This window comes from Carassius auratus, chromosome 44, assembly GCF_003368295.1.
Source record: "Carassius auratus strain Wakin chromosome 44, ASM336829v1, whole genome shotgun sequence".
Classification (NCBI taxonomy): Eukaryota; Metazoa; Chordata; class Actinopteri; order Cypriniformes; family Cyprinidae; genus Carassius; species Carassius auratus.
In genome coordinates this window covers 1395767-1420155 of record NC_039286.1, presented here as the reverse complement: position 1 = coordinate 1420155, position 24389 = coordinate 1395767, and the positions used below count along the sequence as shown (strand labels likewise).

General features: G+C 37.6%; 2 protein-coding genes across 8 annotated transcripts in view; one reads left to right on the top strand and one right to left on the bottom strand.

Moving 5' to 3' along the window:
• slc25a13 (solute carrier family 25 member 13) overlaps positions 1-13177 on the top strand; it is a 47564-nt gene extending 34387 nt beyond the window's left edge. For 2 of the 3 annotated variants that reach the window (XM_026231585.1, XM_026231586.1), the window contains 5 exons: positions 414-554; positions 4049-4187; positions 7959-8117; positions 9825-9915; positions 12117-13177. In XM_026231585.1, the coding sequence (XP_026087370.1) occupies positions 414-554; positions 4049-4187; positions 7959-8117; positions 9825-9915; positions 12117-12285 (699 nt within the window). In that variant the 3' untranslated portion in view covers positions 12286-13177. Of the gene's footprint in view, positions 1-413; positions 555-4048; positions 4188-7958; positions 8118-9824; positions 9916-12116 lie in introns of those variants that run through there. The other variant, XM_026231587.1, reaches the window with a different exon arrangement.
• Positions 13178-13180: 3 nt separating this feature from the next.
• dync1i1a (dynein cytoplasmic 1 intermediate chain 1a) overlaps positions 13181-24389 on the bottom strand; it is a 54174-nt gene continuing 42965 nt past the window's right edge. For all 5 annotated transcript variants that reach the window (XM_026231589.1, XM_026231592.1, XM_026231588.1 and 2 more), the window contains 3 exons: positions 21871-22011; positions 17182-17307; positions 13181-15225 (listed from right to left, as the gene is read on the bottom strand). In XM_026231589.1, the coding sequence (XP_026087374.1) occupies positions 15115-15225; positions 17182-17307; positions 21871-22011 (378 nt within the window). In that variant the 3' untranslated portion in view covers positions 13181-15114. The remainder of the gene's footprint in view (positions 15226-17181; positions 17308-21870; positions 22012-24389) is intronic.

The following is a 24389-nucleotide window of genomic DNA, read 5'->3' as shown; positions in this document are numbered from 1 at the left end:
CCGTTTCAAAGAGCTCAGAGGAACCTGTTCGAACCTGTAACAAGTACAAGGTTGGAGACCTGAAGTTGTTTTTTGAGAGGCCCCCAGGGGCCTGCGTTCTGTGTGATGTTTCAGGCACCGTCTGTCTGTGGCAGGTATAACCTCCTCCTGTGACAATGGCACAGTCATTCTTCGGTCCCGGTCTAAAGCATTGTCCTCTTGTAATGTGAATATCACATTACTTCCCTCTTGTCGTTTTTGCTTTTCCACTTTGGGTTCATCAGAACTTATTTACATCTGTAACATCAGACTTACCACGGATGATCTGTACATACGTTCAGCAAACATTTTTTCCTCATTTACCCTTCTCACTCACAAACATGCATTTTAATGAAGCTCGGTGAAAGCCTTTATGCGGTGTTGTTGATCTTTAGGCTGGGGGATCTCAGGTGATCTTCACAAACCCTCTGGAGATCGTGAAGATCCGTCTGCAGGTGGCAGGAGAAATCACCACAGGGCCACGCGTCAGCGCTCTCTCTGTCATCCGTGACCTGGGGTTCTTCGGCCTGTACAAGGTACGTCACATTCACACAAAGAAAAAAACTGAACCTAATCAATTTAACGTCAGATACATCTGCTATGTGCATCAAGAACAATGTGTACTTCACTGGTACATACTTTTTCTTATGGAATAAAAAATTAAGAGTATTGGGAAATATTACCCTATACAGGCTAAAACTGTTGTAGTAATGTTTTCATATGAATTCTCAGCATTTAGCGAAATTCAGTGTTCAATGCATTGACTACCCATTTATATTTATTTTAAGAATTTAAGAAAATAAGAACATAAAAAAGGGTTATTAATGAATACTTTTATTCAGCAAGAATGCATCAAATTGATCAAAAGTGACTGACAACATATATGATGTTATTCAGTATATAATGCTATTTCAAATAAACAGTTTTTAACATTGATATTAACAACAAGTGTTCCTTGAGCATCAGACACTAAAGACTGGATGGCAGCTAAAAATTCAGCTCTTTTGAACACATATTGAAATAGAAAACAGCTTTATTTATAATACACAATATTGCTATATATATTACCCAGTAATACTATATACACACACAATATTTTTGATCAAATAAATATAGCCTTCCTGAGCATAAGAAACCTTTTTCAAAAACATTTAAAAATCATATTTCTATTTCTATTGATTTTTATGTTTATTTTTTTATATTAATGTTAAATATTAAGTGTGTTTGGGGGGGGGGTCATAAGCAAAATCAGGCATGCTTAATTTTAAAGTCTGTCTGCATACTACCTATCCTAAAAATATGCATAATTAAGCCTTTTTATTACATTTAGTATGGTGTTTTGTGTGTGTATTTTGTATATAAGTGTTTATATATTTAACACCTCTTCCAATAGCCTTCCAAAATACAGTCTGATTCACCTTACTACACAACCTAGAAGAGCATCCTCGGCTCTCTAGCGCCTCCCACCTGTGGATTGACTCCCTGGACTCCCTCTTGTGTCCCTGAGTGCCTCAGTCATGCTCCACATTCTCCAGCAATTCTCACACACACCCACCCACCCACACACACCATCAGGTCCTAATCCACCCCCTGCGGTCTGCTGTAGCAGTCGGACCAGGTAGCACTAGCCTCTCAGAACCATGAATGCACAGCGGCTCCCTGAGTGCTGCTTTTGTGTCCTGTTTTCCCCATGAGGCTCAGCCGCGCGGCAGGAGAAGATCTCCAGTTATTCTGCTGCTGCTGAATGCATCTGAGCAGGGATGCAGGGCTGCATTCCTGAGGCTTGGAGCACAGGAGGTTGCGGAGAGCGAGTGTTTTGGTGTAAACAACGTTGTGGGGACTGCCATGATGGAGTTGGGTCATATCTCATCTAGTGGCTGCCTTCTCTGACATTTTATGGACAGCTGGAGAGAGATGAATGAGGCGTTCACCTCTGCGTAGGTGTTATGTGTGGTGCTAATTACATGTAGACACTTGATGTTGGTTTATGCTGTAATAATAACTGGTGTTCACTTTTTTAATTATTTATGAAGGCAGTAGAGAGGAAAGGAAATAATGGAGAGGAGAGGAGAACATTAAAGTCTAAGATGTGTTTATATGACACAAGTATACACCCACTTTGTTCAGTTGTGTGTGTGTGTGTGTGTGTGTGTATATACAGTACAGACCAAAAGTTTGGACACACCTTCTCATTCAAAGAGGTTTCTTTATTTTCCTGACTATGAAAATTGTAGATTCACATTGAAGGCATCAAAACTATGAATTAACACATGTGGAATTATATACATAACAAAAAAGTATGAAACAATTGAAAATATGTCATATTGTAGGTTCTTCAAAGTAGCCACCTTTTGCTTTGATTACTGCTTTGCACACTCTTGGCGTTCTCTTGATGAGCTTCAAGAGGTAGTCACCTGAAATGGTCTTCCAACAGTCTTGAAGGAGTTCCCCTAGAGATGCTTAGCACTTGTTGGCCCTTTTGCCTTCTGTCTGCGGTCCAGCTCATCCCTAAACCATCTCGATTGGGTTCAGGTCCGGTGACTGTGGAGGCCAGGTCATCTGGCGCAGCACCCCATCACTCTCCTTCTTGGTCAAATAGACCTTGATGCCTTCAGTGTGACTCTACAACTTTCATAGTCATGAAAATAAAGAAATCTCTTTGAATGAGAAGGTGTGTACAAACCTTTGGTCTGTACTGTATGTATATGTATATATGTATGTAAGTATAATCCTAATGTGACAATAACACAAGTCAGAATCATTGTAGCAGCTTCTATTTTATCGGTTGTATCATACCTAACCTTTTGTTTTCCATATTGTCTTTTAAGTATCAATACTTCATGTTTAATTTCAATATCACTCAGTAGATTACAGTAGAATGTGCTTCACTTCTCAGTAAAAAAACTTGAAAATCACTTTATCACTTGAAAAAAAACCTGCGCTCCTGTCATCTGGCCGAGACAGGTACGTCTCCAGGCCTCACCTGTCAGCCTGTCGTGGGAAAGGAGCCTTTATTTCAGAGTCATGGTCAGGGGGTGGGGGTGGTTTGCTACCGTACACAACAGCATGTGTGTGTGTAAGAATGTCGAATCCGGTGCCTCCCCTCCATCTGTGTCTCTCCTGAGCCGCACGGACAATGTGCTTTGAGTGCAGGAGACACGCTGCAGCCTGCTTCTCTCAGACGGCCTGGCTCCTCAGGGTCCAGCCCAGGCACAGAGCGGTCTTTGTCAGCCTAATTACCCCGCCTCTTCCCTTCTGCTGCTGCAGGGCCTCCACCACTTCTCCCTGCCCGTGCTACAAACCGAAGACACACACTTCATATCACATTCACACACACACCTGCAAGTCTGTTGTTGTCGAGTTATCATGCACACTGAGGGCCAGTGGATGCAGATGTTCCCACATTAACACAACCCTTACCTCCGGCACGCCGGGCTCTGCCAAAGAAGATGAGCCAGGTCTGGTCTTTTGGACAAAGGGGTGATTTTTATCTGGTTTCGCAGCAGGCAGTCTGCCCTGGCCCGCAGGAGAGCACAAAGATTGCTTCAGGAAAGAGATACCTTGGCTATCTGCGCTACCTGTGTACACGCTGCAGATTAACCTTGCGAGTCTAATGAAGCCTGTCTAAAGCGCACTTCAGCCGGGCTTTAAAGTGCTCTGCTGAGAGGAAAATCTCTTTGTTTCTCCACTCCTGGCTGCTCACCAGCACGCTAAAAACAGGGAAACCGAATCCCGTTGAAGGTACGGCTTTGTTTACAGTGAGAGACGCAGGAATAGTCTCCACGACCGTTCTTGCAAGAAAAAACTACATGGTGAATGTTTATTTGAAGTGACAAGTCAGAAACGGCACAAAACAGACTCAGTCCATAGGGCTGACATCAACACACCATAAACTCCCAGAATATCTCAGAACCTCACAATACTACACAACTTCAGTCCTCGAATAAAAAACTGTCTCCGTAATATACCTCATGAAATATTAATGTCTTCCATTTTGACATAACGACGTGTCCGTCTTCTTGGCCCCCAGGGTGCAAAAGCTTGTTTCCTGAGAGACATCCCCTTCTCTGCCATCTACTTCCCCTGCTACGCACATGCCAAGGCGGCCCTGACTGATGAAGATGGGCGAGTGGGACCTGGCAGGCTTTTCCTGGCAGGGGCGCTGGCGGGTAAGCCACCACGCACTCTCCGGTAGCCGCCTGCCACCGCTGGCTCCATTGCGGTTGGCCGTAATTAGAGTGCTCAGTGATTTAGGCTGTGTTTTGAAGTGCAGAACGCCTGCCAAGGGTCGGATATTTTCCACTGTTTAATATAGAGGCTGGAAGTTTGTGCTTTGAGCTTTGAGAGTGTTAAAAGAGGAAAAAAAATATCTAACTCCCAAAGTAGCCATACTGCAGGAGCAATAAACAGACCCTACGATACTGGCGTGACCAGGCCAACACATCCAAGATCTGACTTGCAATATTTTTACAAGTCTCTCTTTCCTCGTCACGTATAAAATACGATCCAGATCTAATGTTGTTTTTAATATTTTACTCTTGTGGTTCATCCTTAAGAAAACATTGTTTAAAAAGACTACATCTTTGGCCAAGCCAGTATGGTTTGGAATGTGATTCAAAGAAAATTAATATTTATTTCTAATCCTTTTTGCTTTTTCTGATTTACTGCTTCTTGAACGTGATATGAGATCGAAAAGCCATACATGGTCAGAGAGAGCTTAGCATTCCTGTCTTCCCCAATGTTTTATATCTGTCAGATGGTTTAAAAAGCAGTGGTTAGATATGTTCTTATGGCATGTATCACTCAGTTTACCATTTATCAGCAATTCGAGCTTAAAGGCAATTAGTGATTTACAGTCAGTTCAGGAAATTTAATCACATGCTCAGTTTGTGTGCCATTATTGGTAGGCATGCAGACTTCTGGGGCATTGACCAACACACAATTCCCTGAGTATTTCCCTTACTCATGCCTCTTCTTGAGGAAATGGGTGTTTGTGTTACATTTTTAATGTAGTTTTAACATGTCTGTAATCTTTAATTTCATATATTTCAGAGTTTTCTAGTTTTTAATTTGAGTATTTTTAGCCTGCTGAAGTTAATGTGCCAACAGGTGTAATTTAAAATTGTTTAACATACATTATATTTCTTTCTATGAAAATGTTTCATTTTAGATTTTGCTAATGATAATAACACAGATACAGACCGAACTAAAAATGAAAGCAAGTGTTTTTCTAAAGATATCTTATGCTCTTTGTGTTTAATAATGAAGGTTTTGCCCATCGGAGCAGGTCAACAAAGAGAAAGGCTTGTAATTATTCAGATGAAGTATTTTATTTGGATGTTTAAATAAAGCTCTTGAACATACGGTGGAGTTGGCGTGCTGGCGGTGTGACTGCTCAGTCTAAATGCTATCGCTGATTTAGGCTATTAAGAGCTGAATTGGTGCCACAGTGGCCTTTGTGCCGGACAGCGTGGGACAGGGCTTATGCCAGCCTCATTATTAAGCATTGTCTGGACTTTTAAGTGAAAAAGGATGCATACCGTTTGATAAACGCTTAAGATATTTATAATATTTGTTAAAATAGGCTTTTGGTTTTTATTTGACTTAACTAATTCATGGCACACTGTGCATTAATCATAGACGGGAGTCACAATATTTACATACGGTAAAAGAGTCCTATTATGCTTTTTCACTTTTTGAATTTTAGCCCGTGTGTAGAGTGGGCACATGTTTGGGCATAAAAAGCTTTTCTAGCTTTTCTGCATCAGAAACAGGTAACATGTTTTGTAGCTTGGCAATGTTTCTAAGTTGGACGAATGCTGTTTTTGTAACATGGGAAATATGGTTTTCAAAAGACAAAGAGCTGTCTAATATAACATTCAGATTTTTGACTATAGAGGAAGTAACAGTACATCCATCGTTGCATACTGTAATCTACGAGATTCTGTGTACTGTTGTTTTGGTCCACACTTTTAGTTTAGATAATTAAGAAGTTTTATCTGGTTTTGTTGAGATACTGTTTATAGTTGAGTATCATCAGCATAACAGTGGAAACTAATCCCATATTTTCTAATAATATTACCAATGGGCAACGTAAATTAAAATAAACAGAGGAACTAGGATGGATCCTTGTGGCATTCAATATTTTACTGGTGATAAATGAGATGACTCCCCATTTAAATAAACAAGGTAGGACCTAAACCATCTTAGAGCCTGACCTTGAATACCTGTATAGGTTTGTAATCTATCTATGAGTATGTCATGATTTATGGTGTCGAACGCAACACTAAGATCAAGTAGAACTAGCAATGAGATGCAGCCTCGATCTGACGCAAGAGGCAAGTAATTTGTAATTTTAACAAGTGCAGTTTCTGTGCTATGGTGGGGCCCGAAACCTGACTGAAATTCTTCATACAGATAATTTTTTGCAGGAAGGAGCAGAATTGAGCAGACACAACATTTTCTAAGATTTGAAATGGGCCTATAATTTGCCAGTTCACTAGGATCTAGTTGTGGTTTCTCAATAAGAGGCTTAATAACCGCCAGCTTGAATGGTTTTGGGACGTGACCTATAGATACAGATGAGTTAATAATGTTGAGAAGTGGTACTTCTGCTACAGTTAACAACTCTTTCAGTAATTTAGTTGGTACAGGATTTTATAAACATGTTATTGGTTTAGATACAGTGATAAGTTTATTTAGCTCTTCCTGTCCCATAGTTGTAAAGCACTGCAGTTTATCTTTGCGTGCAATGGATGAAACTGAAGTGTTAGACGCTGTAAAATCTACATTTGTTATTGTATTTCTGATGTTATCTATTTCATCAGTGAAGAAATTTGTAAAGTAATCATTATTAAATGTTGATCAGGTGGCGTCTGGTATTTGTCAATCTAGCCACTGTGCTAAATAAAAACCTTGGATTGTTTTGGTTATTTTCAATGAGTTTGTGGATATGCTCGGCCCTGGCAGTTTTAGGGCCTGTCTATAGCTGGACATACTGTTTTTCCATGCAATTCTAAAAACTTCCAAGTTATAGTACTTTTTCTCCATTTGCGTTCAAGACTACGAGTTTCTATCTTGAGAGAGTGAGTATTACTGTTATACCATGTCACAGTAAGTTTTTCTCTAACCTTTTTCAATTTGATGAGGGCAACAGCTTCTAATGTATAAGAGAAAATGGTGCTCAATGTTGCCAGTCATTTCATCTAGTTCATATGTATTTTTGAGTTTGAGATAAATCAGGCAGGTTATTTGCGAATCTGTTTTTGGTGGCTGGAACAATAGTTCAACAAAAGTTCAAAACATGATGCTGGATCAACATTGTGATGTCTTTCAGCCATTGGCGATGGATGATGCCATCGTCTGTCGGCCCAACCCTAGTTAACACTCTAAAATGCCTTACAATATCAGTGCATGCAAAGGTTCTCCACGATCCTCTTGTACAATATTCCCGGGGTCTGAAACTGGGTCAAATTGATATGGTAATGTTGACACCATTCCTAACTATACCAGAGCAGACAGAACTGGTTGCTTTGGCAAGGGGCGGTGCAGTACTGAAACACCATCTAAGCTGTTCGCCAATCACAACGCACTGGGACAGCTAACCAATCACATCACATTTAGTTTTTCGTAAGGCGGGCTTTCATCAAACCCGGAACTAATTGAGCCGTTTGTGTCAGGCTAGGGAGAAAGGTATTGTAATATTGTTTTTTGAACCACCAAGCATGAGCATGTTCTAGTACACCCTCAAAACAAAATCAAGACTTTGAAAAGAGCATAATAGCACCCCTTTAATGTTTTAATCCTGGCCTTAAAAAAGGATTGAATTATATTAATGAATCTATTATATTCCGATATGATGTCTGAAACTTTTGTTATTATTTCAGGATTCTAATGAATTTAAATCAGACTCTTTATTGACATGTGTGACTTCTCTTTAGGCATGCCTGCCGCATCCCTGGTGACCCCTGCTGATGTTATCAAGACCCGGTTACAAGTGGCTGCCCGTGCAGGTCAGACCACGTACAATGGACTCATTGACTGTTTCTGGAAGATTCTTCGGGAGGAGGGGCCTCGTGCCTTCTGGAAAGGAGCTGAAGGTATATCTTGCAGACGTACCTGAAACTAGTCATGCTAATATATTTTGTGACCTGCGATTTTGCAGTCGGCCTTATATTTTAAAGGCTCAGTTCAGCAAAAAAATAATAATCATTTCATCATCATTAACCCCTATTTCAACTTTTCACAAAAAGTTGTCGATCTAAAATAGCATTGAATCAAATATGGTGTGCCAGGACGTGTCAATGATGGAACATTGTTGACATCAGTCACTTCTTGACGTGCCACATTTGAATTGAACTCAAGCCACGATTGAGACCTGGAAGATTTTCAGTGAATAATCATTTAAATTTCATTCAGTTCTTCCTAGAAAACTATGACCATATGACTTCAAAAGACTTGAAATATAGTGCAAACATCATATGGACAACTTTTGCTTTTCTTTTACAATTATAATTTTTATTTCATTTTCATTTTTGGAGCTTGACAGACTCTGGGCTGCATTTACCAAAAGCATCATAAGCCTACTTCATGTAAATCATAGGACCATTGCCACCAATGTCCTCTACTTAGCTCACACTGCTTTTGAGAAACGCAGCCCTGGACTTTCTGTGATTGCTTTGTGAAACGTTCTCCTTTTGTTGAGTGAAAGTCAGGAGCTGGGTTCACAAAACATTTGCAATAATACAATTCTTTTGAACTGTTTTCTAATTCAAGAATAAAGAATAAAAATACTTTCCATTTCAAAAAATATTTCTTTAGAATGTCATATGACATTGCTAAAAATAACATTATTTTGTGTATTTGGTGTAATGCAATGTGTTTATGTGGTTTAAGGTTAAAAAAACACATTACTCTCCACATACTGTACGTAATTGTTTCTCCTCTATGCCAACACCTTTCTGAAACGTGTCCATTTTTACAAAGCTCATCGTTCTGAAAAGCGAGGTCTGCTCTGATTGGCCAGCTATCCAGTGCATTGTGATTGGTCAATTACGCTCCTTACCTTACTGTGATGCCGTGTGTCCCTGTGCGATGAGACAAAATCAGTAAAACCCTTTATAAACTAGGCATTTGTTGCATCCAGTGGGGACATAGTTACTAATTATAATGACTTACATTGCATATTTACTGAAGTAACATGTGCTTCACACATCTGAATATTTGAGTTTAACTGTTCTGAAGTAGTGTTGTAAATGCAACTTAACCACTAATTTCTAGTTGTGTTCTCTTTTGGAACGCCAAACAAAGTAGTTTCACTTTCACAACGAAATTCACAGCATTTCCATAACCTGGCAGCGGTGGCAACAGAGAGAATAAAAGCTATGCCTTCTTTCTTTGCATGAACATCTGGGTGATTTAAATCGTATCATATGATCCCTTTAAGATCTTTCCAAAGACAAAACTCCTGAAAAGAAGGTTCTTTTAAGAAACAAAAAATATTCTAAGTGTTTAGTAGCTTTATTACTGCAGCTCAAAAGTCGGTCTTTGAGATGTTTCTTCATAATGTTGATCAGCGAGGCTTGCGATGTGATGACACCAAAACCTGTCATTGTCTCATGGATGTTTTTAAGAAAATATCTGAGAACATTAGAATTTTTCAAGAATTGCACAGGTTTGGATCAAATTAGGGTGAACAAATTTTTGGGTGAATAATGGTGACCTTTATATCCTTCTACTAAGTTTTTCAAATTATCTATACCAACTGCATGCTGATGCTTATTTTTTTATGTTTTTGTCCCCCCCAGCACGTGTGTTTCGCTCCTCGCCTCAGTTTGGAGTGACTCTAGTGACCTATGAACTCCTGCAGAGGTGGTTCTACATAGACTTCGGTGGACAGTAAGACTCTCACACATCCTACAACTTTGAAATAGTTTAGTAACACTTTCTTTAGAATTCTTCCATTAGTAAAAAAAAAAAGTAAATAAATTCTGGGCCACGTAGTGTGATTGTGAAGAGCACTGAAATGTCAGATGCCCTGAAATTTCATTAATAGCTGTTTAGAGAGGGCTGGCTTTGTAGCAAAGACTCTCATTCCGACAGGCACTTTGTTACAGCTGAGGCAGGAAGGCCTAATTACTACACAAGAAAGCTTTGAACGCCTGGACTGAAAGCTGTTTGCTGTGGCATCTTTATCTCTCCTGCTGAAGCGAAAAAACACCCTCGCTTTATGATTTAGAAAGGGTCGGCTGACTCACTGAAGCCTGGAGGTGACATTTCTAGAAATGCTCTTCCATAGCCACATGGCTCCATGTGTCCCAAGTGATTTGAGTTGGGGAGAATTGCTTTGACTGGAGTCTGTTCCAGTTCTGGACAGAATGACCTTATTTTCCCGTGGAATATTGTGCTGTCCTGAAACCCAAAAACCACAGGAGCATGCAAAAGAACATGCTATATATACAAACCTGTGTGTGGATTTGTTTTTATACCTGTTTATATATTGATTAATGTGGCTCAGTTAGCACTTTAATAAATATTTGCTGTCATATCAAAAAGTGTACTGGAGGTAAACAGCCTGACTGAATTGTGAAAACAAGAATTTTTTCCTTATAAGTTTTGGAGGACAGAATAAATGAACAGAGCGTTTTTTTTTTGCCTTTTTCAAAACCTTTAGAATGCAGGCTGTATTTTAGGACATTTAGTTTAAATGAAATCATACAGTTATGTAGCTTAGATCTGAAACTTTTATGTGAAGAAGAGAGCATAGATATGACCAAGAATGCATTATTATTCAAATTCCTGCGGATATAGATAATTACTTTTATGTTATAGCTGGTAACTGATGGCCAAATTTAATACATTTATAAGAATACATCTATTCTTTGTTACGTGTATATATATATATATATATATATACACACACACATAAATAAAGTATTATGAATATTGTACAATAATAAAACTATTGTTTATTATAATAGAGAAGATGTCTTATTCATACTAAGGCTGCTTTTATTTATAAAAACTGAAATATTGTGAAATATCACTAAAATGTTAAATGTTAAATTATTTAATTATATATATATATATATATATATATATATATATATATATATATATATATATATATATATATATATATATATATAATTTATTTAATTATTGATATATTATTTATTATTCATTTATTAATTGTGATGGCAAAGCTGAATTTTCTGCATCATCATCACTCCAGTCTGCAGTGTCACATGATCCTATTAATAATCATTCTAATATTATGATTTGCTCATTTCCTATTATTATCAATGTTGGAAACAGCTGTGCTTTATATATGCAGAAGCAATTCATATTTGATGAATAAAAAGTTCAAAAACATTTATTTTTTGACATAGAAATCTTTTGTCTTTATTTTCAATCATCCTTGCTGAATTAAAGTATTAATTTTTCTTACTGATCCCAAACTTTTTTTTTTATGGTAGTGTATGTAGAAAATGATTTGCCAGGGACAGCGGTCAAATTTAAAGTTATTAGTAGAAGTAATTCCAGAAAAATATTTCAGTGCCACAACTGACAGAATCATGTGCTCCAAAAGCTGTAGGAAAACAGAGAGACTGAGAAAACGGCACATGCATATACAGTACAGTACAGAATGAGTGAAAAGGTGTTTTGTTGAATGTGTTCATTGTGAGACTCTATTTACATGCTTTTTCCTTTGTCATAAATATACATAAGCACATAGACATTGACATGTTTATTTTATTGCTTATGCGGACACACAGATTTAGACGTCTGGTTTTGGTGCCTCGGCAGATCTGAGCAACATGATTTCATTCAGGCAAAAATGGTAAGAGGACATCCTAAAATAGGTTTTGTGTCCTACATGGAAAATATTTTTTCCTTTTTTTATTTTTTAAAGGAAGACAAGAAACTGGTTCTGGTCTATTCATTTATTTTGTGTTCCATAACTGGAGAGGAAAATATTCTTGTTTTCAGTATTCAGACAGGCTGTTTATTCTTTCTGACAGGACACAGCAGAATGTGAGGTTTCCCCTTGCTCCTCCTCCTCATCCATCTTCTCTCTCCCTCTCTCCTCACCACAGAAAACCAGCTGGCACAGAGCCTACTCCCAAGTCTCGGATCAGCCTCCCGGCGCCCAATCCTGACCACATCGGTGGCTTCAGGTTGGCTGTGGCCACGTTTGCTGGCATCGAGAGTAAATTTGGACTGCATCTACCACGATTCGGAGCGCCTGCCGCCCCACACGTTTGAAGCAGACGCATCCACTTCAGCAGCACTGGAACAAACACACATATGAATCTCTTCCTTCTTGTTGAGAACAGAAAGCCTTCAGAAGATGACCTGGAAATAATGTTTTATGTGATCGTTAATCACAACTTTAAAGTACAACATTAGATGGGATGATGTGTAATATTTAAAAATCTACCACAAAGTCCTGGATTCTTAGTGTGACTTTGATCTAATTTAAATGTAAATCAAACATTAAGATTGTTTTTTTTTTTTTTTTTTTTTTTTTTTTTTTACTCGAACAAAAAAAAAAAAAAACCTTTAGCAAACTGTTGCAAACCAGCTTAATGGATATGGACAAACCAGTCAATTCAAATGACCAGTTATATATACTACTAGTTTTATTTATTTAATGAACATTTTACTTGATGCATATTGCAGGGTTTTAAAAGCGTACAAGCATATCCAGTTGGAATTGACCATGTTGTATTGTTTAAATGATAGATGTGCAACTGTTTACAATTTCTTTTCTCCTCCTTTTGCCATAAAACTATTTAAGCACATAGCACTCACTGGGCAGTCCATTTCAGTGCTGATGTGGACACTCATATTTGAATGTATTATTGTATTTCATATTAATGTTTGTATAGTGTTACATTTGTGTGTTGGGAATCTACACGCAGTGACCATTTACGGTCAGGTCAGTGTGAAATGAGAGTCTCCGCAGTAAGGTTTTACACATGATGTTTGTCAGTGTGGGTACTGTATTTCTTAGCCCCATACAAAATGATGTGAAGAATAAATTGAGCTGTATAGTTGAGTTGATTGTACATAGTGTGCCTTACTATGGCACTTATACGTATGAAAGCAATAGATGCACTGATGGACAGATTTATTAAAGGAGATCAAACCAAAATGATTGCTAGAAGATATTTTATTTGCCAACACTTGTTTCATTTAGCCACACAGTTATAGTTTCCATTATGGTCACCAATTCTAACATGTGAAACATCTTTTAGTATGCACACACAATACCTGCTTGCATCGCCGTAACAATAATGAGAAAGCCACTGTGAATATTGTTGACACGATCACCAACTTATATATAACTTAATTTGTCAATGCCTCATGCAGGGGCTCAGTACAAAAATATACACACACACACAATATTCAAGTATACAAAAAAAAAAAATAACCACAAACCAACATCGAAGATGCCTTTCTAGCAGCAGGCTATTTCTATTTCACATTTTCGAAATGCACATTTTCAAAAAACTGATTTAACATTAATTGCCATCAAGTTAATGACATGGAACGTAAAAATACAATGAACTCTCACACAACAAAAAGCTCATGGCAATGAAATGTCATTTTAAATGCTTCGTAACAAACCGATGAGTACAACATTACATTTATAGTTCACCTAAATATGAAAATGACCTTTCATGTCATTCCAAACTTGTTTGACTTTACTGTGTAGGACAAGCCGCTCTTTCCCATAAGTGGTGATTAAAACAGTTACAACGTCTATTTAGCTAATAGATGATAGATTTGCTAATTCTGTAAATGATATAATTAATGAAAAGGCTAATTCAAGTCACTTTTCTTTAATCGGTCTTTACCAGTCGCACTGTATTCACTTCTGAAACATTAAAACATCAAGCTTATAAATGTAATTTTGTGATTCAGACAACATTGGTCGTGTGTATGTTTATGTTACATGCATTCCGCAAGGACAACTCAATAGAAAGACGTTTCGTATTCATTTGCAGTGCAGTCATCTAGACAACAAACTCACATTTATAATATGATTTCATTTGCGGTGGCACTGAAGACTGAAGCAATGCAAGAAACACGTGATACAGACAACCTTCTAAGTGCATTAGCCTGCACATTACGAAAAATACATATTAACAAAAAAATAACAACATGGCTCAAATTGTGCATTAAGGTTAATTAGTTTAGCGACATGTATAGGACGGATAGCGCAAATACATTGTCACGCTGTCACTGAAACTGGAGGCTGCATCCGAAATCACATAAACTACTTCCTCACTATATAACGAAAAACACTATGTAAAAAATGTAGTATGCCCGAATTCACAGTATTCATAAAATAGTATGAGAAAATGTTCCCGTACTTTCAGTGCAATTCTGAAGTGTGCACAATGGCCACTTTCCTATCTCAGGAAGCCAGCAGGTCACATGACAATCACAATGATTAAATTCATACTACACACATTCATACTTCACACGACATACTTTTTAAACAGCCTCTAAGTAATTACTTAAAGTAAAGTAGGCCTACCTATCTAGAGAGTATGTGATTTCAGACACAGCATTTATCTCGGCATTTCAGGAATCGTCAGCAAATAATCCGAAAATCTATATTTGTTCATGATTTCTTTCCTACTAAAACAGTTAAGCACAAAACCCACCACACAGCTGATTCTAAAGACTGTATCAGTCAAATAAATCACAGTTCAGACTGCCTGCACAACATTAAATCAAATCCTAACCTTTGACCCCAACCTCTACCCTAAGCTCAGTATAGCCTTGGTTGCACATCCTGATAGCTTTAGGCCTACTGTTTGCATCGATTTGATCCACTGAAGATATTTCTGAACTTTTCTTGACTGGTGACTGCATGATTGAGTTGATCAGCGGAGCCGCTGTGGGGTAGGATTTGCACTTAACTGCTTTGGAAGAAAAAAAAAATCATGCAATATTTTACTCAGCCCTGGTAATTTTTCATTATTTGGATCAATGGTCCCTTTTATTGGCGTAAACAGCACAGTACTAGTGGACATGCTAATTGGGTGTGTTCCATCAGGCTCAGTCTGGGTCCGGTGTTTACGCGGCCAGCTCCACAGGCCCCTCCTCCTCACCGTCACCGTGGTTGGCACGGATCTCCATCAGCGTGCGGCCGAAGTGGGCCCAGTCCTCACTGTGGGGCACGGCCAGCTGCAACAGATGAGCGTTTTAGAAATGTAGTGCCAAAAACACCCACCCCCTCCGAAATGCCACATCAAGAGCAAAAGCTACGCATTACATGTGCTGTCACAGTGTGGGAGAGGAAAGAGATCACCACACATTGTGATTCAGAGACAGAACAATAAAGCTGCTTGTTTGGCCTTTGAGTGCTGAATATTTATCGTGTCAGTTCTCAGGAAGGGGAAGATGGGGACTATGGGTCGGCTGGGTGACGATGTGGGATCGCTTTCTGCTGTCAGAGTCAGATTTAGATGAGAAAGGACGGCTGCCTGCCGCCCAGGCTGAGGAACAGAGAGAGAGAGAGAGATCTACAGGGTATAATTAAACAGGAATAGAGAGGTGGGAGGAGATGACAGCCACTTCCAAACCCAAGACCAAATCACGCTCTTTTAGAGTACAGCGGGGGGCTTAAGAGGCCTTCATCAATAAATGACCTCATAACAATGGGATTTCATCACTATATTTATAAAATGTTTCATATGTTTGTTTTTTTTGAAAAAGTTTTATACCATTTTTTAAAGAAATGTTTACATTTAATAAATCTGAAAATGTCTAACTTAGTAAAATGATTGCAATCTTAATCAAATACTTCCAAGTTTTGCAAACTAAAAAAAAACTAACCTAGTCATAAAAATATCTGATATTTTATTGAACTTAACATTATGGTCTGATGGGGTCCTCTCTTTTTTTTTTCTGCAGGTTGGTTGGAGCACATAATTTCGCAGACAGAATTAATTTAGATATTCATAAGTGAAGCAGTTAAAATATTTTCCTAGAACATAATATAATATGTTTATAAAATATGTTTAACATTTTTCATTAATTTTTATGAGATGTTTAACCTTGCTTCTAAAACTAAAATAACAAAATGAATTTGAAATCAAATTCATGCTGGTCATAAGGGAGATGCACAGAAAATCATGGTTTGTATGAAGTGCAGTAATAGTGTCAGGCAAGAACATGAACACAAACACTCGACTGTATGAACAGAATTCATAACGGAGGACTAAAACGTGTTGCATTCTTTGAGTTGCCACAAGGGGCAGTAAAGCAGATATCTGCATAAATTGTCTTCTTCTATGGTCAACTAGAATTATACAGCAGCAAAGCAAGAGTTTAAAAAGAATCTTTAGCTTTAGTATATCATAGATTATATTTCCGGCCTTAAAAAACTCTTATAAAGGGGGTGTCCTGCGGTTGAAGAATAAAATCTATTTAACTTCAACTGTAAACCATCTAAAATGGCATCAGAAGTTTAGGCAATATGACTCAAGTGTAGTGAAAACATGCTGTGGTGTTCCAAAGCAAATATTTAACACAGTCTACTAAATATAACACAAAGGGACCTTGGCAGTCGTCAGAAGTGGTCCTTCTTGCTGCGACTGGAGGTTGGTGACTGCCTCTGCTGACAGAGGCCATGGTGAGTGCTTCATGTCCAAGTCTTTTGTAAATAAGCCACGTTCCACCTAAACCCTTCAACTTTCCTTCACTTCGTTTTATTGACGACCCACCATTATCAACAGCCCAAGGAGCCCACATGCTCGACCGACGCACTCTCCAATTACCACGATACACTGCGCTAAGATTAGCACTGCCCTGGCCCACACATGAGGCGAAACCCGGAGACCGAAAAAGAAGATGGTGAACATGGGAGTCCTGGTGGTTTGCCGCTCTGTTAAGTCATGTGGAGACTGCCTTAAAATAAGGAATTAAAATAAAAGTTTCAAACAAAAACAAGCTAGCCACGCGGAGCTCTGTAAACACGCAAACCCTTCATGACAAACTCACTTTCATTCAACATCCAGGCCTTATTGGGTTGATGATGCTCACAAAGCTGCCGTACAGCTTAAAAACATCATCTTGATAGAAGAATAATACAAGTAATGTTGCACATTATGAACCGTATTAGTGTCAAATGATTCATACCTCTCCAACGTCGTATATCCACACGCGTCCCTCTGAGTCTCCCACAGCGACCTCTTTGCCCCCTGCGGCCCATCGGACGCGGTTCAGAGCGGGGGCTCCCTCTATTGTAACACTAGCGGTGGGCACCTGGACACAAAACACACCTCTAATCATATATCATACATATCCAACACAATATGTGAATTACCCACATTACAATGTTTTTGAATGAAGTCTTTTTCACGGTGAAATACACCCCAGCATATACACTAAGAATTTGAAATGTTTTTGATATAAATATGCTATGCTCACCAAGCCTGCATTTATTTGATGGAAGATCAATCAAATAAATTGTGAAATATCATTACAATTTAAAATAACTGGTTTCTATTTAAATTAATTTAAAATACAATTCATTTCTGTGGTGCCAAACTGAATTTTAAGCAGTGCAGCAAAATATTTTTTTGTGGAAACTATAAAACATTTTCTTTAATGAATGAAGTAAAAATAATAATAATAATAATAAAAAATCATACATGAATGTTTTACTGTTGATCATCTGAATGCATCCTCGATTAATAAAAATATGAACATCATTCAAAGAAAAGCAGAAAATAAATCTTACTGACCCAAATGTTTCAATGGTAGTTTGTTTTATTTTGTAATTGTATAATGTGAATAACTGCAGTCTAAAATGCTAAATAATAAAATATATAATTTATATACTGTATAAATAAATATATAATGGAAATCTATAAAAAGTACCGCTTTTTTAATATCTCATATCTAAATTTACATTTACAAAATTTAAATGTTTGTCATGTTGCTAACTCCGTATTTCTTATAATAATTCCTTAAAATATTAATTAGAAGGAATAAAAACATACAAATGATACAAATGTTGAAAATCACTATTTTACTCACCTTTAAAATGTATAAAATAACATGCTAGAATATAGAAAAATACAATAAATTATAAAAAAGAGGATTTGGACTCTGGTGAATCTCATTTCAGAAAATGTGTCTTCAGTTTTTGGATATTAGCCTATAACTCATATAATGTAAACATACAGATAGATCCATTGTGATCAAATGATGTTGTTAGGATGCCTCTGAGCTCTAACAGGAAGAAGACATGAATCCACAGCTGTACTGGAAATAACTACGAGCGCTTTTAATGATTTCATAAATCATCATGAAAAGTTGCTTTGCACACATTAATGCGAGACACAAGCTCTGTTTGTGCGCGTGTGTGAAGTTGACTTCTGCCTATTACTTATGACAGTTAAGACCGGCCTGACATATGTTGTCAGCAAAGATGGAAGCTGTACGCTGGCTAATACAAAAGCTTCCTCGCTTCAGAACAGGCTAACCACAGCCTGAGAGCTATTAGCGAGCAGCTTCCTCCGAGAGTCAACTGCAAGGTTAAATTGGCTGCAAGCCTCTCTTTGCATAAATTGGAACCAGGCGAGCCCGCAGTCTGTTAATGGTGTTATGGGTGAATTTCTTGACAATGGAGAACTGTTGGCTGCTTTCTGGCACAAGATCTTTGGCTGTTTACGCATGTGCCGGTGTGTGCGTCAGCATGCACGTTGCTGTTGCACTGCTGGCTCCTGATGTTTTGGATAATGTCCATTGTTTTTAAGAGGACACCCACGCACCCACACACTGGATTTTTTTAATTAAATTGATTGCAGTATAGTTTTTAAATATTAAGTTGTAGTGACTTAATGAAATTGAGTGTAGAGTACCATTTATATACCATGTTATACAAATAATAATGGACAATATATCAGTACCATATTGATTATTACCTGAATGGACTAAAACGAAGACCTATATTACAGTAAATATTAAAAATTAGCTAATATTTGTAATACTTTAATATAATGTTTAATAATAATAAAATATCAAAAAATAAGGGGGCTTGGTTAATCTATCTATCTATCTATCTATATATTAGGGGTGTAACGGTATGCAAAAATCACGGTTCGGTACGTACCTCGGTTTTAAAGTCAAGGTTCGGTTCATTTTCGGTACAGTAAGAGAAAGAAATGGAAACATTAAACTGCAGGTTGTTCATTACTAGAAACTTTTTTTTAACAATTTGTTTACACTTTTTTAAATACTTTTTAATAAAATATATATAACATTAAAAAAGAATAAGAACTAAAATACTGCTGCAAAGTTCTCCACTAAATAAAATACTCTCAGTCTCAAACCAATATCATATAATAAAATATAATGAAAAATATTAATAAATAACTATGATTACAGTGCAGCATTACCAATCCCAGCTTGTAGGCCTGCTCATATTTAAAAAATCTATATAACTTTTCCAAAGTGTAAAGTTGAGATCGTTCTCTTGCTTCAGTGAAAGTATAACGTGCCTAACGTTTTCGACTCGTACATTACACGTCACGCCCTGATGTCACGTGTCGTTACGGGATCTTTACGGGTTGTGTGTGAAAGCATGCACATATCCCGGGTCATCACTGGCAGCCGTCATGCAACTGACACGCAGCAGAAACGCCACGCTCACGCCACGCAGCCAGTGTGTCACCGACCTTAGAATCAGCTGCAGGGCGGGATTTGCGCTGAACGCAGAGACTTACGCCACTTAATATGTTTGTTTGGAAACACGAAAATGTACCTATGTTCCGCACACAAAATATTGCATTCAGTCATTCGGTACACACGTGCACCGTACCGAAAGCCCTGTACCAAAACGGTCTGGTACGAATACACGTACCGTTACACCCCTACTATCTATCTATCTATCTATCTATCTATCTATCTATCTATCTATCTATCTATCTATCTATCTATCTATCTATCTATCTATCTATCTATCTCTCTCTCTCTCTCTCTCTATATATATATATATATATATATATATATATATATATATATATATATATATATATACAGGGTCAGTTTTGATTTCAATTTGACTTTAGTGTATGTGATTTACAATCAGTGAGCTGTTTATTGGTTACCTTCCACCAAACCCACAGTGTATGGTTAGAGGGAGATGGCTGAGTCGAGAACAGCAGATCTCAGAGCAGCATGTAATTAAAAAGGGTGTGTATTCCTTAGTGGACAGGCAGTGTCAGTCAGAGCAGATCTCATCTCACACCGGAGACAAGTAACACACAACAGCTCTCGCTGGACTCTGCACTGTGGTGAGGCATGTACACCATTACAGACCGATGTATTGTGTGAATGGTCCATGTAGCACTAAGTCAACTGTCATGTGAAACAACATCATGGCATGTGATGTACATTGACTCTCCATTATCAGTGACATACACTATTGGATCCAGTATATGACAGTTAATATGACCTCAGCGTTCTACAAGTCTGCATGTCAATACACTGCAGTTGAATCAGGACTGATTCAGGCCTTGTTTTCAGAAAAAATATCTAAACATTCTCATGAGCAATCATTGAGCAAAACTGCTTCAGATATGAAGGCTTTTTTTTAGAGGTTTATATCGTACTTATTTGTACTTTGTTTATTTTTGTCATTTTTAAAAAATCCAAATTCATTAAGCTTAATTGAATGGTAAATTATTGTGTGTTTTCAGAGAACAAATCTTGATTAATATATTGTTATAGTTTTGATTGAATCACTTTATTTTTTAAATCTAAATAATTGTATATTAAATGACAAATTGAGGTTAATGTTAAAAACATGATTAAAAAATTCCAGTGGAATAATGGCATATTCTAATTATTATAATTTTTTTAGAGAATAAATCTTGAATATTTGTTTATTTAATATTTTTATTTTATTTTCATAAATGTATTTGGTTTTTACTGAAGTATTTTACTTTTTCTTAATCAAAATAACTGTATATTAAACTACAAATCGAGCAAAATTTTATGAGATTAATGTTTAATACAACATGAAAAAACGTCCAGCAGAGTTATGGCAAATTATTTTTTGTTCCCAGAGGATATATTTTGGAAATTGGTTGATTATTATACATTTTTAATAGAATTTTATTTTCATATATTTATATAGCTTTTTAATGGTCAAAATAACTGTATATTAAACATCTAACAGACTTTAATGTGGTTAATGTTTAAATCAAGATATTCTTATTTCTAGTGAAGTAAGAAAAAAAACTATTTAAATTAAAACTGTAAAGTAATTTTTTTTACATATCATTGTATTGTATATAATTATACAAAAATACAAAATATAAAATAATATTTCAAATTATACATATATATTGAAATATACAGTATATGGATTAATCCAGAGAGTTTTGCATCTTGTTTTAAGAATGTTTAGAAAATGATTAAAACAATTTTTTTGCAGTATACCTCAGTCTTATACAATAAGTGAATCTGTGATTGTCTCTAAGTCGCTGAAGGTCTTGAAAGACAGTGGCCTCAGAAGACCGGGTTAAACCGCTTTGCTGGGCTGCAGCCCATGGGAACTCACTGACTCTGGAATGGTGGAGAGAGAGGAATCCGCACACATCGGAGTAATTAGCCGTACGCTTGCAGACTAAGTGTGTGCGTCTGTGGAAAGGAACGTCGGTGGGGTGTTGTGCGAGCTGTTGATGAGGAGCTGTCAGAAAGCTGATTTAAGCGCGGCCTGTGGGAAGACGCCCACACAGAAAGGAACTTGTTGTTGTTTTGATGCATCTTTGGCCTGGCGTGATCTGGGGGACCAGACCGAAAGCGTTACCTCACCTCAGTGTCGTTGTTCAAGTTCCACAGATCCAGGCGACCCATGCCGTCCACGGCGGCGAACAGCGAGGGGTGCACGGGGGACCACATCACATCGTAGACGTAGTCTGCATTATCCTCGAAGGAGTACAGCGGCTTGTTTTGCTGAGGGGGACACAAAATGAGAAAAAGGATGTGAAATATAAAGAGAAAGACAGAATGAAAGGGCAAGCAAGAAGGTGCTGGGGTTGTAAGGGGACAGAGTGGGTGAAGATGGAGAGAGAGGCAGAACGAGAGAATGAGTGGCATAGGCAGTAGACAGAGTGGCGCTGCTGCAGCCCTGGGGCCTGTCTGGGATTGAGCTAATTAAAACCTTTGCACATTCAAGCAGTGTCATAAAAAAACACTAGATGAAAGTCTCCCCAAGGTGTACTGTAGCCTAAGTGTAACAGCTGTCTGTGGCATAGAAGAAAAGGGAATAAAAGGAAAGAAGAGAGAGAGTGAGAGAGAGATCCTGAGAATTGCAGGATGCATTCCACACAGGTACAGTGAAGGAGACAGCTGGCATGATAAACAACCCCACAGAGACAAACACACCATGCAGTGAGCAGACTTCATCTTCAAATCAAATGTTATTATTGTATCATTATGCACCAAATAATGATTTGGGAAAGATCATGTGATACTGAGGACTGAAGTAATGGCTGCTGAAAATGTAGTTTTGTCATTAAGAAAAAGTGCATTTTATAAAAATATATTAAAATAGAAAACAGCTATTTTAAATTGTAATAATAGTTCACAATATTACTTTTTTTTTTACAGTATTAAAAGAGGCATTGGAGAAGTGTGAATAACTGTAACAAAAACATATGGGTCAAAGAGACGTCCCATTTGGTGTCTGCATAAAATTACATTTACAAAAGTGATTTTATATCTATAGAAAGCATATTAAATGGAAGTAAACTTCTTCTTATTCTGACCTGTACTTATTAAAACATCTAAAATAATAATACTAAATTTGATTATATTTTGATGAGTTGGATAGTGGCAAAGATTGCTAAAGTTTTAAAAATTACTTTTTGGGAGCTACACTGTGATCCTTAAACAGTCTTTCAAATTAATTCTGAAAAAATCCTGGTAAATATGCCTGACAAAATGTTTTGAATATAAATATATTTTTAATATGTAATAATGTGTGTGTGTGTGTCTGTGTGTGTGTGTGGGTGTGTGAGAGAGACAAATCCATGAAAAACCGACCAGTTTGAAACAAATGGTGCTTTACATTTCCCATTTAGCACTAAGGTAATTTTGTTATTTTATTATGTTCTGATCAAACCAGTTTCAGGTCCAATTATTACTTTAACTATGCTCATCAGTTGATCTGATCCACAGGATCCACAGCCACAAATCTAAATCCTGAAGGCGCCAGTGCTGATTCTACCCTTCCTCAGGACTACAGATCAGTTTGCAGGCCATTTTTTCCCCCTCTAACAGAGCGTGATGTGCTTACTCCTCAGCAGACCTCACATTCATTCCATAACCTCTCTGATGCCTCTGCAGAGATCTAGTGATGGGTTTCAGTATATGCATGTTTTTACTCAATTACAATTACCTCATGTACTTGTTTATGTACCTACAGTAAACGTTGCTTATACATGTCACCACCATCACAGACCCGGATGAGGACTAAGATGCAGATCGAAAAGTACATCAAGGACTAGCCTTACTTATGTACTTAAGGAGGCAAATTAGGGCACAAGAAGGGTTTTCTGAGCAGTGACCAGGCATTGACGGTAAACATGATTTTTCCTTTCGTGTTTATAGGACACCAATAAAAAGATCAGAATTATCTGTCAGCACTGCCTAGGTTATACTACAAACAGAAAAATGGAGGCAGCTCTGTACCTAATGAATAATTAAACAATACATTTTTATAACATAAAATGACTAAACTATCCCATCAATGTCTAAAAATAGCAAGCCGGGTATCATTTGAAATTCATTTTATTGCATGTGAGTGATAACGTGTGGAGGCTCACAGCGTGCTTGGTTCCAAGGTACCAAGGTGTGCCTACAACCACACAGAGGAGAAAGAGACAGGCCTGCATTCCTGCGGCTCTCCTCAAAGGGAAGGAATTCCCCCGTCCCCAAAAAATAACACATGCACATCCATAAAAGCCCAGGAATGTTTTAATATCTGTCAGAATGCACAAAGTTTAAGATTTGTAGAGAAAATCCATTGAGCCCAACTTAAAGTGACAGGACGCTATATTGTGGTTTTGGGAAAACTCTTTACGTAGACTTGTGCACACAGATAGCGATGAGTGTGTGAACATGATACATATACTGTAGCTTTCATTAATGCAGCTCAGCTGTGTTATCCATCGCAGGGCTTGAGGCAGCAGATGTGACACTTCCTTGTCAAATGACCCGTGTCCACCATCTACTTCAGATTATTTGGCTCTGTTCTACTTTTTAACTCTTTGTTAACTCATTTTAAAGGTATGCCGTTCATGCAGTGTCTAATGTAGCTGTATGTGAAT